Consider the following 17,419-nt stretch of genomic DNA (forward strand, 5'->3'; position numbering starts at 1 on the left):
CTGGTGCTCTAATGCATGCTTCAGTGTTGCTTGCCTCGAAGCAAGCATAAAAGGCATTTAGCTCGTCTGGTAGGCTCACGTCACTGGGCAGCTCACGGCTGTGTTTCCCTTTGTAGTCCATAATATTTTTCAAGCCCTGCCACATCCGGTGAGCGTCAGAACCGGTGTAGTAAGATTCAATCTTAGTCCTGTGTTGACACTTTACCTCTTTGATGGTTCGTCTAAGGGCATTGTGGAATTTCTTATAAGCGTCCGGATTAGTGTCCTGCTCCCTGAAAGAGGCAGCTCTAGCCTTTAGCTCGGTGCGGATGTTGCCTGTAATCCATGACTTCTGTTTGGGAAATGTGCACTAACATTCGGGGTCACTTAGAAATGCCCTTGTTTTCAAAGAAAACATAGATTAAATTAGTTGCAAAAGGAATAGGAAACATAGTCAAGATGTTGACAAGGTTATAAATAATGATTTTTAATTGAAATAATAATTGTGTGCTTCAAACTTTGCTTTCGTCAAAGAATCCTCCATTTGCAGCAATTACAGCCTTGCAGACCTTCGGCATTCTAGTTGTCAATTTGTTGAGGTAATCTGAAGTTATTTCACCCCATGCTTCCTGAAGCACAAGTTGGATTGGGTTGATGGGCACTTCTTACGTACCATACGGTCTTACGTACCATACGGTCTAGCTGCTCCCACAACAGCTCAATAGGGTTGAGAGCCGGTGACTGTGCTGGCCACTCCATTATAGACAGAATACCAGCCGACTGCTTCTTCCTTAAATAGTTATTGCATAGTTTGTAGCTGTGCTTTGGGTCATTATCCTGTTGTAGGAAGAAATTGGCTCCAATTAAGCTCTGTCCACAGGGTATGGCATGGCTTTGCAAAATGGAGTGATAGCCTTCCTTCATCAAGATCCCTTTTACCCTGTACAAATCTCCCACTTTACCACCACCAAAGCACCCCCAGACGATCACACTGCCTCCACCATGCTTGACAGTTGGCATTAAGAACTCCTCCATCATCTTTTCATTTTTTCTGCGTCTAACAAATGTTCTTCTTTGTGATCCAAACTTAGATTTGTCTGTCCATAACACTTTTTTTCCCAATCTTCCTCTGTCCAGTGTCTGTGTTCTTTTGCCCATCTTAATCTTTTGTGTGTGTGGTGCACTCCATCAACAGCAGGTGCATTTCAAGAGCGGCAAATTTGAATCCAAATAAATGTCAAAATTCAAATTTTTCAAACATACAACTATTTTACACCCTTTGAAAGATAAACATCTCCTTAATCTAACCACGTTTTACGATTTCAAAAAGGTTTTACAGCGAAAGCATAAATTTAGAGTATGTTAGGACAGTACATTTACAAGAGTTGTGTGTAATGTTGTGCCAATTCAAAGACAGGCGTCACCAAAACCATAAATCAGCTAAAATGATGCACTAACCTTTTACAATCTCCAACAGATGACACTCCTAGGACATTGTGTTAGACAATGCATGCATTTTTAGTTCTATCAAGTTCATATTTATATCCAAAAACAGCGTTTTACTGTGGCGTTGATGTTCAGGAAATCGTTTCCCTTCAATAACCGGCAGTCAAGTCAGCACCACAAATTAAATAATTAAAATTAGAAAACATTGGTAAAATATTATATTGTCATTTAAAGAATTATAGATTTACATCTCTTGAACGCAATCAACTTGCCAGATTTAAAAATAACCTTACTGGGAAATCACACTTTGCAATAATCTGAGCACTGCGCCCAGAAAAATACGCATTGCGATACAGACTAGCCGCCATGTTGGGGAGATCTAAAATCGAAAATACTATGTAAATAATCCATTACCTTTGATTCTCTTCATCAGATGTCACTTCCAGGTATCACAGGTCCATAACGAATGTAGTTTTGTTCAAAAAAGCTCATCATTTATGTCCAAAAATCTCCGTCTTGTTAGCACATGATCTAAGCCCGCCGGACTTCACTTCATGAACGAGGGGAAAAAATATATTTACGTTCGTTCAAACATGTCAAACGTTGTATAGCATAAATCATTAGGGCCTTTTTTAACCAGAACATGAATAATATTCAAGGTGGACGAATGCATTCTCTTTTATAACGTATTGGAACGAGGGTACCCAACATGAACTCCTCCTCACACTCTCCCTGAAGTGCGTGTCCTCAGTCAGATACGTCCTGTGCCTGCTCTCCTCACTCGCCCTGAGGTGCGTGTTACCAGTCTGGCGCCACCTGAGCCAGCCCCACGCATCAGGCTTCCAGTGCGCCTGCCCAGTCCTGGGTGTCCTGTTCCTACTCCCCTCACTCGCCCTGAGGTGCGTGTTACTAGTCTGCGCATTCCCAGTCCAGAGCTTCCGGCGACAGTTCCCAGTCCAGAGCTTCTGGCGACAGTTCCCAGTCTAGAGCTTCCGGCGACAGTTCCCAGTCCAGAGCTTCCGGCGACATTTTACAGTCCGGAACCTCCTGAGACGGCCTACAGTCCGGAACCTCCTGAGACGGCCTACAGTCCGGAACCTCCTGAGATGGCCTACAGTCCGGAACCTCCAGAGACGTTCCCCAGTCCGGACCCTCCGGCGACGTTCCCCAGTCCAGACCCTCCGGCGACGTTCCCCAGTCCGGACCCTCCAGCGACGTTCCCCAGTCCGGACCCTCCGGCGACGTTCCCCAGTTCGTACCCTCCGGCAACGGCCTGCAGCCCAGAGTCTCCGGCGACGGCCTGGAGCCCAGAACCTCCGGCGGCGGTCTGCAGTACAGAGCCTTTGGCGATGATCTACAGTCCGGTTTCTCCGACGACGATCCACGGTCTGGTGGCACAGAAGCAGAGGGATCAGCGGGCGGAGCGGGGGTTATGCCCCGAACCGGAGCCGCCTCCTCTGTGGGAGGATCCGCGGGATGAGAAGGTTATGTGTACTGCACCAGAGCCGCCATAGACAATAGTTACCCACCCTGCCCTCCCTTTTTTTTGGGGGGGGGGGGTTTGTTGTTGTTTTGTTTAGGTGCGGTCGGAATCCGCACCTAAACTGTCACGTCCTGACCATAGAAATATGTTATTTTCTATGGTAGAGTTGGTCAGGGCGTGACAGGTTTTTTTTCTATGTTTTCTATTTCTATGTTCAGGTTTTAGTTTTTTATTTCTATGTTGTTGTTTTTTGGGATGACCTCCAATTAGAGGCAGCTGGTCCTCGTTGTCTCTAATTGGAGATCATACTTAAGTAGGGGGGTTTTATCCCACCTGGGTTTGTGGGAGATTATCTTTGAGTCAGTGTATGTTTCACCTCTGCATCACGGTTTGTTGTTTTTGTCATTCAGTTTATTTATGTATTGCATAGTTTCACAGTGTAATTAAAATGTGGAACGACACACACGCTGCACTTTGGTCCGCTTCTCCTTACGACAACCGTGACATCGCTGTTCTGATTTCAAGAAGCTCTTTTTGGTCATAAGATACGGTAGCAGCAACATTATGTACAAAATGAGTTACAAACAATGCATAAAAACAAGCAAAATACCACAGCTGGTTAGGAGCCCGTAAAACGGCAGCCATCCCCTCATGCACCATTATATACGCAATTACAATCACACTGAGGAAAAGCATTCACATTCCTCAGCAAAGAGGTCCCCAATCAACATGTTGAACTGCCCAGGAGGGACCAGTACATCCTACTGTTGGGAAAGATGTGTGACATGCTATTGAACAGACTAACGATTCCATAAGTTATTAGGCCCTAATTAGAGCTCTATGAATTAATATTTTTCATGTGGTCTGGTATAATTTTATTGTCTTGTTTGCAAAATGTGCAAATCTTATATAACAATTACAAACAAACAAAGAAGATCATATGATAGATAAAACAACCTATAAAAATTGAATGTGACATTTTGGGTTAGATTTTGAATTATGTTATGTTGCTTGAGTTTTTTGCTTTTATTTTCCTCATATAATTTCAATTGTGTCAGCAGCACTTGGTGATTTACACACTAGTTAAAAGTCCAAGGAAGCCATTTTTATCTTAATATCAAATCATTTCTGGGTAACAATGAATTACTTTACAGTGATTATTTTCAATTAAAATGGTCAAAAATAAACAAAATAGCTTCATAGCAAAGAGCCATTTCTCAAGCAAGAATTTTGCTAGGACTGTCTGGGAGTGGCTTGAGTGGGGAGGGTAAAATTGAAAACTAGCTGTTATTGGCAGAGAGGTTTGGAACTGTCTTTGTTATTAGTCTACTAACTAATTTATCATCTGGTGATGTCCCCAGCCATTCCAAAACCCTATCCCAAAACAGTCTGACATTTCAGACAGTCTTTTCAAACAGCTCTTACACTAAAACTGCATTATCATCATTTTCACAATTTCATAGTATTATTCCAACCTTAAAGTGTGGAAATATATATAAAACACAGGAAATCACATTTTTGACTGCAATGGGCCTTTAAATGGTGTTTTAAAATTATTAACATAAAAGACACATCAACACCACTATAATTAGCCTTTCAAGTAATTCAAGTGTCTTTGTTTCCTTCTGCAACATAATACAGCACTCTACACCTACAGCAATACATCATCAACTCTACTTTTGTTCAACACTTAGGCTACATGAGCAACCACTCATTACAGACATTTTGCACATGCCAATTATTCATTAGAGCAGCTCGGTTGTAAATTAGACTTTTGAACTGTTAATCTTGCATCTAGACATTCCGCTAGCGGAACGCCTCACCAATATCCAATGGTAGAGCGTGGCGCGAAATACAAAAACCTTAAAAATGCTATTACTTCAATTTCTCAAACATATGACTATTTTACACCATTTGAAAGATAAGACTCTCGTTAATCCAACCACATTGTCCGATTTCATAAAGGCTTTACAACGAAAGCAAAACATTAGATTATGTCAGGAGAGTACCCAGCCAAAAATAATCACACAGCCATTTTCAAAGCAAGCATATATGTCACATAAACCCAAACCACAGCTAAATGCAGCACTAACCTTTGGTGATCTTCATCAGATGACACTCCTAGGACATTATGTTATACAATACATGCATGTTTTGTTCAATCAAGTTCATATTTATATCAAAAAACAGCTTTTTACATTAGCATGTGATGTTCAGAACTAGCATACCCACCGAAAACTTCTGGTGAATTTACTAAATTACTCATCATAAACGTTGACAAAATACATAACAATTATTTTAAGAATTATAGATACAGAACTCCTTTATGCAAACGCTATGTCAGATTTTAAAATAGCTTTTCAGCAAAAGCACATTTGCAATATTCTGAGTACATAGCTCAGCCATCACAGGCTAGCTATTCAGACACCCGCCAACTTCGGGGCTCACTAAACTCAGAATTACTATTAGAAAAATTGTATTACCTTTGCTGTTCTTCGTCAGAATGCACTCCCAGGACTTCTACTTCAACAACAAATGTTGTTTTGGTTCCAAATAATCCATAGTTATATTCAAATACCTCCGTTTTGTTCGTGCGTTCAGGTCACTATCCAAAGCGTAACACGCGAGCGCATTTCGTGACAAAAAAATTCAAAATGTTCCATTACCGTACTTAGAAGCATGTCAAACGCTGTTTAAAATCAATTTTTATGCTATTTTTCTCGTAAAATAGCGATAATATTCCAGCCGGACAATGTTGTATTCATTCAAAGAGGGAAAGAAAAAAATGGCGAGGTCTTGTGAACGCGCATCTCCAGTCTCTCTGTCACCAGGCAGTCCACTGACAAACTATGCTGCTGTTATCTGCCCAGAGACAGGAGACGCGTCAATCCGGTTTCTGAAGGCTTTAGAATGCCAATGGAAGCCTTAGAAAGTGTCACATAACAGCACAGATACTGTAATTTCGATAGTAATGCAACAGAAGGACTACAAATTGTCAGACAGGGCACTTCCTGCTTGGAATCTTCTCAGGTTTTTGCCTGCCATATGAGTTCTGTTATACTCACAGACACCATTCAAACAGTTTTAGAAACTTTAGAGTGTTTTCTATCCAAATCTACTAATTATATGCATATTCTCGTTTCTGGGCAAGAGTAGTAACCAGTTTAAATCGGGTACGTTTTTTATCCGGCTGTGAAAATACTGACCCCTATCCGACAGGTTAAACTAAGTGGTTATTGATGCATTTTGTAAAACAGACAGTAAAACATAAATAAAAACCCAAGTAAGCATTTCACTATTAGGGCTTTTTTTCAATGTGTAAAGCTGAAGAGATATAAATGTAAAGGTAATTTCAGATTGAGACGATATATGCATCGTTTACCGAGAATGCGGTCTATGCTAAAGCAGAAACATTGTCTTTCAATTTCAATCACTCTGTAAAGCTGAACTTCCGCAAAAGGATTGAATAGAGCCCTGGCTACACCTGTTGTTTACAAAGCATGTGACAAATAACACTTCATTTGAAATCTAAACATTTGAAATTATTTTTTAAATATCACAGTAACGTTTGCGCACGTGCAGGTGCTCACTTGTGAACTTCGAAACCAACAAAAGATTCAGACATCTGTGTGTAAAGTCTGATTTTCAATAACTACAAATCCAATTTACCTCATCACATCATCTGTATGGCTTTTCACAAGATATAAATCTGCATCGGCAGCAAGTATTTTTCATCCATAGCAGAAGTGTATATTATTAGCCCGATTTAATATTAAGCATACAAGTACCTTTTAAGCATTTTCATGTATGTATATATAAATAGAAAGGACGCCGACTACAGGACACATTTTCTACCAACTGCTTTGCATGCGGTGTCTATTACATTACGTCTCATGTTTCAGGTGAGTAGGGTATATAAGATCGAAGGCTTAGGCAGGGGGGGCTTACACCAGTTGGCAGAATCATCTGTGCGAATCCACTCAAGCCTTAGAGCCAAACCTGAGGTGAGTCTGTTGCAGAGGGATAAATCTTCATCTTGTCAGGTCGACAACATCTTGCATGTATCTTCAACCCTTCAGCTTTACTACACCTTGCTATGGAACTGAACATGGAGGAAGCATCTACTATAAAGGCTATCTCAATTAAAGAAACTCAGGAAAAGTTTTTTGCCTTTGGAATAATCAAGGAACCAAATGGAAGGACATCATACAACTAAATCCCTAGGCTACATCATTGGGATGATATACTTTATCATTCACTACCTGCAAGTCTGGGCTTTGGAATAGAAGACCTTCCATCCTGATGCTCTCTGCTGTGTGAACCCATCCTAACCAAAAGAACCAAAACTAATCAAAAGAACCAAATCAAAAGAACTTGTCCTAACCTATCCTAACCAAAAGAACCAAAACTATTCAAAAGAACCAAAACTATTCAAAAGAACCAAAACTAACCAAAAGAACCAAAACTAATCAAAAGAACTTGTCCTAACCTATCCTAATCAAAATAACCAAAACGAATCAAAAGAACTTGTCCTAACCTATCCTAACCAAAATAACCAAAGCTAACCAAAATAATATAACTTGATTTTCAGATGTTAATAACATAACAATAACTATGTTATTACCACTTATATTATTAGGAAATGTAATTGTATGGGTGGAGAGGTTCAATCTTCCAAATATCCAACTTGGATAAAGGACAAAGTTACAGCATAATGAAATCAGTAGTGTCAGTTGCTATACAGAAGCAGGTGAAGAACAGAATAACATTTGCTTGGCTGTAACTGATCTTCTCCGCTTTCTCCACAGCTAAACATGTCCTTCGCCGGTCTTAACGATGCTGATGTTGCTGCAGCCCTCGCTGCTTGCACAGGTAAACCTCTTATAGATGCCTCACTTCACTTTCACTCTCTAATTTCTCTGTCTGTCTGTCTGTCTGTCTGTCTGTCTGTCTGTCTGTCTGTCTGTCTGTCTGTCTGTCTGTTTGTCTGTCTGCTCTCTCTCTCTCTCTCTCTCTCTCTCTCTCTCTCTCTCTCTCTCTCTCTCTCTCTCTCTCTCTCTCTCTCTCTCTCTCTCTCTCTATGATTGTGTGTGACATTGTATAGAGCAGGCTTCTTTATTTTCTTTCTGTTTGTGGTTGATGAGATAGATGAGAGGGATATAGCACAGAAAAGAGTGACTGGAATATTGAACCGCTGCCTCCAGGAGTATGTGGTCCAGTCCGGGGGCAGCAGCTCTACCACTAGACTATCCCTGGGCAAGCAGGCACAGCCATGGCCCACCAGCATCGTTCAGTATAGCTGTAACTGTGAAATCCTCCTACAGCAGTTTAATGGATACCTGATCTCCCCTCAGCTGCTGACTCCTTCAACCACAAGGCGTTCTTTGCCAAGGTTGGCCTGGCCAGCAAGTCCAGCGATGACGTGAAGAAGGCCTTCTACGTCATTGACCAGGACAAGAGTGGCTTCATTGAGGAGGATGAGCTCAAGTAAGGACCCCTCTGATATTCCACTCATCCTCTAACACCTCTGATTCTGGTTTATGCCTGCTCTCTCATGCCTGACCAGGCTCACAGCTCTATTGGTGTGCTGAAAGGGAGAGTTTGATCATGTTCCTTAGAGTGAATGGGGGCTTGACTGATTGTTTAGTGTGGGGGGGGGGGGGGGGATACCTAACTACAAACCTACCCCTCTGTATTTTTAGCTCAGCAAAATATGAGTGGAGAAGGAAAGCAGCAGGATAGTCTGTATTCACGGTCTTTGCTCATTGCCTGTATGCGCTGTATCTATCCAGGCTGTTCCTGCAGAACTTCTCTGCTTCTGCCAGAGCCCTGACTGACGCTGAGACCAAGGCTTTCCTGGCTGATGGGGACAAGGATGGTGATGGCATGATTGGAGTTGATGGTGAGGAATATTCCTTTTGGAATTTTGGAGCATTCTTTCAACAACAAAACATGCATGTTCCTTGCAAGTCTTTGCAATCTCAGATGTAATTGAAAATTAACTGTTGAATAAGAAATTATTGAACCATTGATATACATTTTTGTGTTCACATTTCCAGAGTTTGCTGCCATGATCAAAGGATAAATGAAGACCTGACCAACACATCTTGATCTGAAGGAACAACTTGACCCAAGACATCCCCCTTTTCATCATAACACTTTTATACACGTGACTGTGACTGTGTCTGAGATGACACCCTATCCCATTGATAGTGCACTACCTTTTCCCATTGCCGATGGGCAAAGGTAGTGCACTACATAGGGAATAGGGTGTCATATCAGACATAGCCTGTGACTGTCTTCCCATAGTGCATCTTTCTGTCCACTTTGAATGTAAATGTAGCATGGCTGTGTCTCCGCTGTCCTCGTTAATTTGAGTTTTGCTTTAGTGTCAAATCAATGGTGCACTTTTTGGGAAATGGACGTCGAACGATATATAGAAGAGAATAAACGTTCTTTTTCAATATGGTGTCTCATCTTTTCTTTAGAGTTTGCTTTCATTTCAGTACCACTCCACATGTGAGTACCTATTTAGACAAGAGGGGAATTTTGTCATCACCTGACCCACTTTAATAGAGCTTTTCTCACAATACTGATCTGAACTGAACCAAGCCAAACCAAGCTGTACTGAGCTGGCCTGGTGACGCATCCCCCATAGTTGCTGAAAAGGACAATGTGAAATTTTTTTATCGAAACCAGCATAGTTTGGGTCAGTAGGATAGTGTGAAAAGGATATAAGCGGAGCAACCGCTATTTATCACCAAAATGATCACCACATACAGTAGTAACTAAGGTGAGGAGTTGAGAGGTCAATGGTTCAACTGGAATAGTCACATGTCATATAGTAGCTAACATTCTGTTTAGTCATGTATATTTCTGTCACTAAGACCTAAATCTAACTTTCAGTTATTTGAAAATGAAATAATCTCTAAAAAATACAGCTGAAGTCGGAAGGTGACATACACTGTCACGACTTCCACCGAAGGTGGCTCCTCTCCCTGTTCCGGCGGTGCTCGGCGGTTGTCGTCGCCGGTCTACTAGCTGCCACCGATCCATTTTTCCTTTTCGTTTGTGTCTGTCTGTTTTGTCACACCTGTGTTCCATTAGTTGATTTCGGTGGGTTTATTTACCTCCGCTGCCTGCTAGTCTTTGTGCGGGATTGTTTGTATGTGTTACTTTGTTAGGGGTGCGTGTCTGCACCACAGGGTTTTCTTTTCACTCGGTAGTTGTACCGTTTTGAACTATGTTTAGGAGTACAGGTTTCTCCTCCGTGTGTTGCGTTACTTTCCCTGTGTGTGAAGACTTCGTTTGAGCGTGTTTCCCCCCATGTTGTTGTTGAGTTGGGACTCCTTTAATAAATGATTGTGCCACTGGGACTTCCTTGCTCTCCTGCTCCTGATTCCTGCACCTCCCTCCTACTAGGAGGCACGTAACATACACTTAGGTTGGAGTCATTAAAACTTGTTTTTCAACCACTCCACAAATTTCTTGTTAACAAACTATAGTTTTGGCAAGTCGGTTAGGACATCTACTTTGTGCATGACACAAGTCATTTTTCCAACAATTGTTTACAGACAGATTATTTCACTTATAATTCAATGTATCACAATTCCAGTGGGTCAGGAGTTTACATACACTAAGTTCACTGTCCCTTTAAACAGCTTGGAAAATTCCAGAAAATGATGTCATTTGTTGTAGAAGCTGTAGAAGCTTCTGATAGGCAAATTGACATAATTTGAGTAAATTGGCGGTGCACCTGTGGATGTATTTCAAGGCCTACCTTTAAACTCAGTGACTCTTTGCTTGACATAATGGGAAAATCAAAATAAATCAGCCAAGACCTCAGAAATATAATTGTAGACCTCCACAAGTCCGGTTCATTCTCGGGAGTATTTTCCAAACGCCTGAAGGTACCATGTTCATCTGTACAAACAATAGTACGCAAGTATAAACACCATGGGACCACGCAGCTGTCATACTGCTCAGGAAGGAGACGCGTTCTGTCTCCTGGAACAACAGAAAAGGACCTTGTGAAGATGCTGGAGGAAACAGGTACAAAAGTATCTATATCCACAATAAAACGAGTCCTATATCGACATAACCTGAAAGGCCGCTCAGCAAGGAAGAAGCCACTGCTCCAAAACCGCTATAAAGAAGTCAGACAATGGTTTGCAACTGCACACGGGGACAAAGATCGTACTTTTTTGAGAAATGTCCTCTGGTCTGATGAAACAAAAATAGAACTGTTTAGCCTTAATGACCATTGTTATGTTTGGAGGAAAAAGGGGAAAGCTTGCAAGCCAAAGAACACCATCCCAACCATGAAGCACGGGGGTGGCAGCATCATGTTGTGGGGGTGCTTTGCTGCAGGAGGGACTGGTGCACTTCACAAAATAGATGCCATCATGAGGTAGGAAAATTATGTGGATATATTGAAGCAACATCTCAAGACATCAGTCAGGAAGTTAAAGCTTGGTCGCAAATGGGTCTTCCAAATGGGTCTTCCAAAATGACCCCAAGCATACTTCCAAAGTTGTGGCAAAATGGCTTAAGAGAAAGTCAAGTTATTAGAGTGGCCATCACAAAGCCCTGACCTAAATCCTATAGAAAATGTGTGGGCAGAACTGAAAAAGTGTGTGCGAGCAAGGAGGCCTACAAACCTGACTCAGTTACACCAGCTCTGTCAGGAGGAATGGGCCAAAATTCACCCAACTTATTGTGAGAAGCTTGTGGAAGGCTACCCGAAACATTTGACCCAAGTTAAACAATTTAATGGCACTGCTAGCAAATACTAATTGAGTGTATGTAAACTTCTGACCCTGTTACATTCGTCTGAAGGATGAGACCAAGGTGCAGCGTGGTAGGCGAACATTTTTCCCTTTATTAAAATGAACACCGTCAAAACAACAAAATACAAAAGAAACTAACGTAAAGTTCTGCAGGCTTCATAGTAGCGATACAAAAACAAGATCCCACAAAAACCCAGTGGGAAAAGGCTGCCTAAATATGATCCCCAATCAGAGACAACAAAAGACAGCTGCCTCTGATTGGGAACCATATCAGGCCAACATAGAAATACATAAGGTAGAATGCCCACCTAAATCACACCCTGACCTAACCAAATAGAGAAATAAAAAGGCTCTCTACGGTCAGGGCGTGACAGACCCACTGGGAATGTGATGAAAGAAATAAAAGCTGAAAATAATCATTCTCTCTACTATTATTCTGACATTTCACATTCTTAAAATAAAGTGGTGATCCTAACTGACCTAAGACAGGGAATTTTTTACAAGGATTAAATGTCAGGAATTGTGAAAAACGGAGTTTAAATGTATTTGGCTAAGGTGTATGTAAACTTCCGACTTCAACTGTAGCTATTTTTAAAACAAAACATAGTAAGTTCATTGCTGTTTCAGTTAACTCCATCAGAAAGTACATACCAAATATTACAACAAATATTATGATTAAACTCAAATATACTAATTGATTAAAAAAAAAATATATATATTTTTTTAAAGGTATAATATTTGTAAATGATATCATAAATTGGACTGGTAGATTTATGTCACACATGCAGTTTACAAAAATATACAAAAATGTCTGCTCTATTGAAAATTATAGCCAACTAATTGTAGCATAACCGCAAAAGTGGTAGAGGCAAGTGGAAGGGGGACAAGGTAAGGAACTTGTCTGTCGGCCTTGCATTAAAGACCAAAATTGGTTAAAGAAAATTGTGATAAATAAAAAAAGTATACCAGTTTCATTTAAAGACAAAGAAATTGACAGCTGTGCAACACAGGTTGCAAATTATTTTGTTTTACAGCTTTATTCTAAAATGTATTCAATTGTTTTATTTTTCTCATCAATCTACACACAATACCCCATAATGACAAAACAAAAACAGGTTTTTAGAAATGTTGGCAAATGTAAAAAAAAATGTCAATGTAAATATCACATTTAAATAAGTATTCCGACCCTTTGCTCTGTACTTTGTTGAAGCACCTTCGGCAGCGATTACAACCTTGAGACTTCTTGGGTATGATGCGACAAGCTTGGCACACTTGTATTTGGGGAGTATCTCCTTCTCTTCTCTACATATCCTCTCACGCTCTGTCAGGTAGGATGGGGAGCGTCGCTTCACAGCTATTTTCAGGTCTCTCCAGAGATGTTCGATCGGGTTCAAGTCCGAGCTCTGGCTGGGCCACTCAAGGACATTCATGACTTGTCCCGAAGCCACTCCTGCATTGTCTTGGGTGTGTACTTAGGGTCATTATCCTGTTGGAAGGTGAACCTTCGCCCCTGAGCGCTCTGGAGCTGGTTTTCATCAAGGATCTCTCTGTACTTTGCTCCGTTCACCTTTCCCTCGATGTAGACAATTCTCCCATCCCCTGCTGCTGAAAAACATCCCCACAGCATGATGCTGCCACCTAATGCTTCACCGTAGGAATGGTATTGGCCAAGTGATGAGCAATGCCTTGTTTCCTCCAGACGTGAAGCTTGGCACTCAGGCCAAAGAGTTCAATCTTGGTTTCATCAGACCAGGGAATGTTGTTAATGTGACCCACATGACCACACAGTGAGGAAGAGCTGTGACTCACTGGTCTGGACAGGAAGCTATTTATTAAAGCAATATTCACTCAGGAATTGAGCAGACGCATCGATTGGTCCTGTAAAATATTTTTTCCCCTAGGGAGACCTCTCGTTGTTTAGATTTGAAAATCCAACAGTTCTATTGGAAGGGGCGGCGCTCGTGGGCTGTGTGTGGCTGTGCCTGTGGGTGTTTGAGTGAGAAAGACACACAGGAGAACCAACCTGTAAAACCACAGACCCCTTAATTATCAACACGTCGTACCGAAAACATAAAGACAAACTTTCCAGACTCTGAAGTCAGGAGGATTTCGAGTAAGGTGTCAGTCAATTGCAGGAAAAAGATTCAATCCAATGTCCATAAACTAATTATCATCACATTGTGTATCAATACATCATGCAGTGCTAGCTGCGTTACTACAGATCCTGGTTCAATACCGGGCTATGTCGCAGCCAGCCGCGTCCGGGAGACCCATGAGGTGATGTACAATTGGCCCAGCGTAGTCCGGGTTAAGGGAGGGTTTGGCCGGCCGGATGTCCTTGTCCCATCGCGCTATAGCGACTCCTGTGGCGGGTTGGGCGCATGCACGCTGACACGGTGGCCAGGTGTATGGTGTTTCTTCCGACATATTGGTGTGTCTGGCTTCCGGGTTAAGCGTGCATTGTGTCAAGAAGCAGTGCGGCTTGGCGAGGCTGTGTTTCGGAGGACGTACGGGAGTTGCAGCGATGGGGCAAGACTGTAACTACCAATTGGATATGATGAAAAAGGGGGTAAAAATAAATAAGTAAATAAACATAACAAATAAATAAATCATATAAAAAAATATATATATAAAAAAGATTCACTCCAATGTCCATAAACTAATTATCAACACATCGTGCCAAAAACATAGAGACAAACATTCTAGACTCTGAAGTCAGGAGGACTTTGAGTTAGGTGACAGCCAATTGCATGAAGAATATTCAATCTAATGTCCATAAAATAATCCATTGTCATCGAGAGGTGAACTCTTACTTTTGTAGTGGTTAACCGAGTCTGGTGGGATTGTAAATGAAATGTTCATGCAGACGCTATCTGTGGTTGGACTTTTTGCCCATTTATTAGCAGCAAAATTCAAAACATAGATTGCAACAATTCCATGCAGGCAGATGTAATTAGTAGGTTCTCCATACCTGTGCCAACGATTGTGGATTTTAAAGATGATGCCAAAAGGCCTTTTACCATTGGGAAAAAAAATCACAGTTCCGGTCTACTAAGGGGGTGGCTCACCAATGCGATAGCAGCTGGGTCTGGTCTACTTAGTTCTCCCCCTCCAACTCACCACAGATTAACCAGAAAAAAGGCCCTATGAAATGTCTTGCTTTCTCTATTGTCTCTGCCTGTGCCATAGAGCCCCACAGTGGAGGTGTCATAATACTCATAACACCTAGCGGTCAAACAGGGAAATGGTTCCAATCGTTTTTCCACCATTAAGGTTTCTCATAGGGGATTTTAGAAACACTTCAAATAAGGGCTGTGTTTCATGTAGGCTTACCCCTGCATGACGTTTTGATAACCATGTAAATCTCTCTCAAACAAGGTGTCTTTTATCAATATATCCGGCTGTGCAGCCAGACGTATTTGCCATTCCTTTTGCCTCATCCCTCTCACCCATACAATTTTTAAATTCCTCATCAATCCACGGGGATTTAACAGTTTTTACAGTCCTTTTCTTAATGAGTGCTTGCTTACTAGTAACTGGAATAAGACATTTCATAAATATGTAAAGTGCAGCATCTGGTTGCTCCTCACTACACACCACAGACCAGCAAATATTCTTTACGTCAACAACATACATTTACATTTACATTTACGTCATTTAGCAGACGCTCTTATCCAGAGCGACTTACAAATTGGTGCATTCACCTTATGATATCCAGTGGAACAACCACTTTACAATAGTACATCTATATATATATTTTTTTAGGGGGGGGTTAGGGGGGTGGGTGGGTTAGAAGGATTACTTTATCCTATCCCAGGTATTCCTTAAAGAGGTGGGGTTTCAGGTGTCTCCGGAAGGTGGTGATTTACTCCGCTATCCTGGCGTCATGAGGGAGCTTGTTCCACCATTGGGGTGCCAGAGCAGCGAACAGTTTTGACTGGGCTGAGCGGGAACTGTGCTTCCGCAGAGGTAGGGGGGACAGCAGGCCAGAGGTGGATGAACGCAGTGCCCTTGTTTGGGTGTAGGGACTGATCAGAGCCTGAAGGTACGGAGGTGCCGTTCCCCTCACAGCTCCGTAGGCAAGCACCATGGTCTTGTAGCAGATGCAAGCTTCAACTGGAAGCCAGTGGAGTGTGCGGAGGAGCGGGGTGACGTGAGAGAACTTGGGAAGGTTGAACACCAGACGGGCTGCGGCGTTCTGGATGAGTTGTAGGGGTTTAATGGCACAGGCAGGGAGCCCAGCCAACAGCGAGTTGCAGTAATCCAGACGGGAGATGACAAGTGCCTGGATTAGGACCTGCGCCGCTTCCTGTGTGAGGCAGGGTCATACTCTGCGAATGTTGTAGAGCATGAACCTACAGGATCGGGTCACTTGATGTTAGCGGAGAACGACAGGGTGTTGTCCAGGGTCACGCCGAGGCTCTTAGCACTCTGGGAGGAGGACACAATGGAGTTGTCCACCGTGATGGCGAGATCATGGAAAGGGCAGTCCTTCCCCGGGAGGAAGAGCAGCTCCGTCTTGCCGAGGTTCAGCTTGAGGTGGTGATCCGTCATCCACACTGATATGTCTGCCAGACATGCAGAGATGCAATTCGCCACCTGGTTATCAGAAGGGGGAAAGGAGAAGATTAATTGTGTGTCATCAGCGTAGCAATGATAGGAGAGACCATGTGAGGATATGACAGAGCCAAGTGACTTGGTGTATAGCGAGAATAGGAGAGGGCCTAGAACTGAGCCCTGGGGACACCAGTGGTGAGAGGACGTGGTGCGGAGACAGATTCTCGCCACGCCACCTGGTAGGAGCGACCTGTCAGGTAGGACGCAATCCAAGAGTTGCCCAACTCGGAGAGGGTGGAGAGGAGGATCCTATGACGCCGTAGCTAACTAGCATGCTAGCATCCAATAACACACGGTTAGCACCAATACTTGGTTACAACAAACTACCAATGGATCATTCGTGTCCGTGTCTAGTTCCTTTCATAACGCAGAAGTAATTAAACATTGGCTGGCTAACACAAAGTCAGTCCTGCTAGCTACCCAAGTGGACTATCTATGCAAATCAATTTATAACATTTTTGACATGCGTTTTTCAGGAGTTTTTTCTTGTTATTCTGTCTCTCACTGTTCAAATAAACCTACCATTAAAATTATAGACTGATCATTTCTTTGTCAGTGGGCAAATGTACAAAATCAGCAGGGGATCAAATACTTTTTTCCCTCACTGTATATTAGGCCCAGCCTTTGGAACTTTGCTTTCCTAGATATGGCTACTATATTGTGATCATTAAGATGTGATCAATACATGTTGATGATTTAATTCCTGTGCTGTTTGTAACTACCCTGGTAGGTTGACTGATAACCTGAACAAGGTTGCAAATACTAGTTACAGTTTGAAGTTTTTTTGGAGTGGGCAGCTTGATGAAAGCCAGTTAATATTTAAATCATGCAGAAAATATACCTCTCTATTGATATCACATACATTAGCAAGCATTTCACACATGTTATTTGGATACTGACTGTTAGCACTTGGTGGTCTATAGCAGCTTCCAGCGACACAGTGGTTGGGATTAACTTAGCTGGGCTTGGGTAATTGATATGTCATTGGAATGTTTGCTCACAAGTATAAATAATTGGCTGATCCCTCCTGATGACCTGGATGGAATTATGTGATCCTTCCTTAAACCATAGGAAGTCCCACCACGTTGACTACTTCAAAACGGTG

At 42.2% G+C, this 17,419-nt stretch overlaps 1 protein-coding gene across 1 annotated transcript; it reads left to right on the forward strand.

Moving 5' to 3' along the window:
* Positions 1-6,773: 6,773 nt before the first annotated feature.
* On the forward strand, positions 6,774-9,372 carry LOC106609875 (parvalbumin beta 2-like). The gene is made up of 5 exons (XM_014208900.3): positions 6,774-6,912; positions 7,717-7,780; positions 8,263-8,395; positions 8,701-8,810; positions 8,968-9,372. The coding sequence occupies exons 1-5, from the start codon at positions 6,802-6,804 to the stop codon at positions 8,991-8,993; spliced, it is 444 nt and encodes a 147-aa protein (XP_014064375.1). The 5' UTR covers positions 6,774-6,801; the 3' UTR covers positions 8,994-9,372.
* The last annotated feature ends 8,047 nt before the right edge of the window (positions 9,373-17,419 follow it).

Source organism: Salmo salar, chromosome 01, assembly GCF_965601325.2.
Source record: "Salmo salar chromosome 01, fSalSal1, whole genome shotgun sequence".
In the NCBI taxonomy this organism is placed as follows: Eukaryota; Metazoa; Chordata; class Actinopteri; order Salmoniformes; family Salmonidae; genus Salmo; species Salmo salar.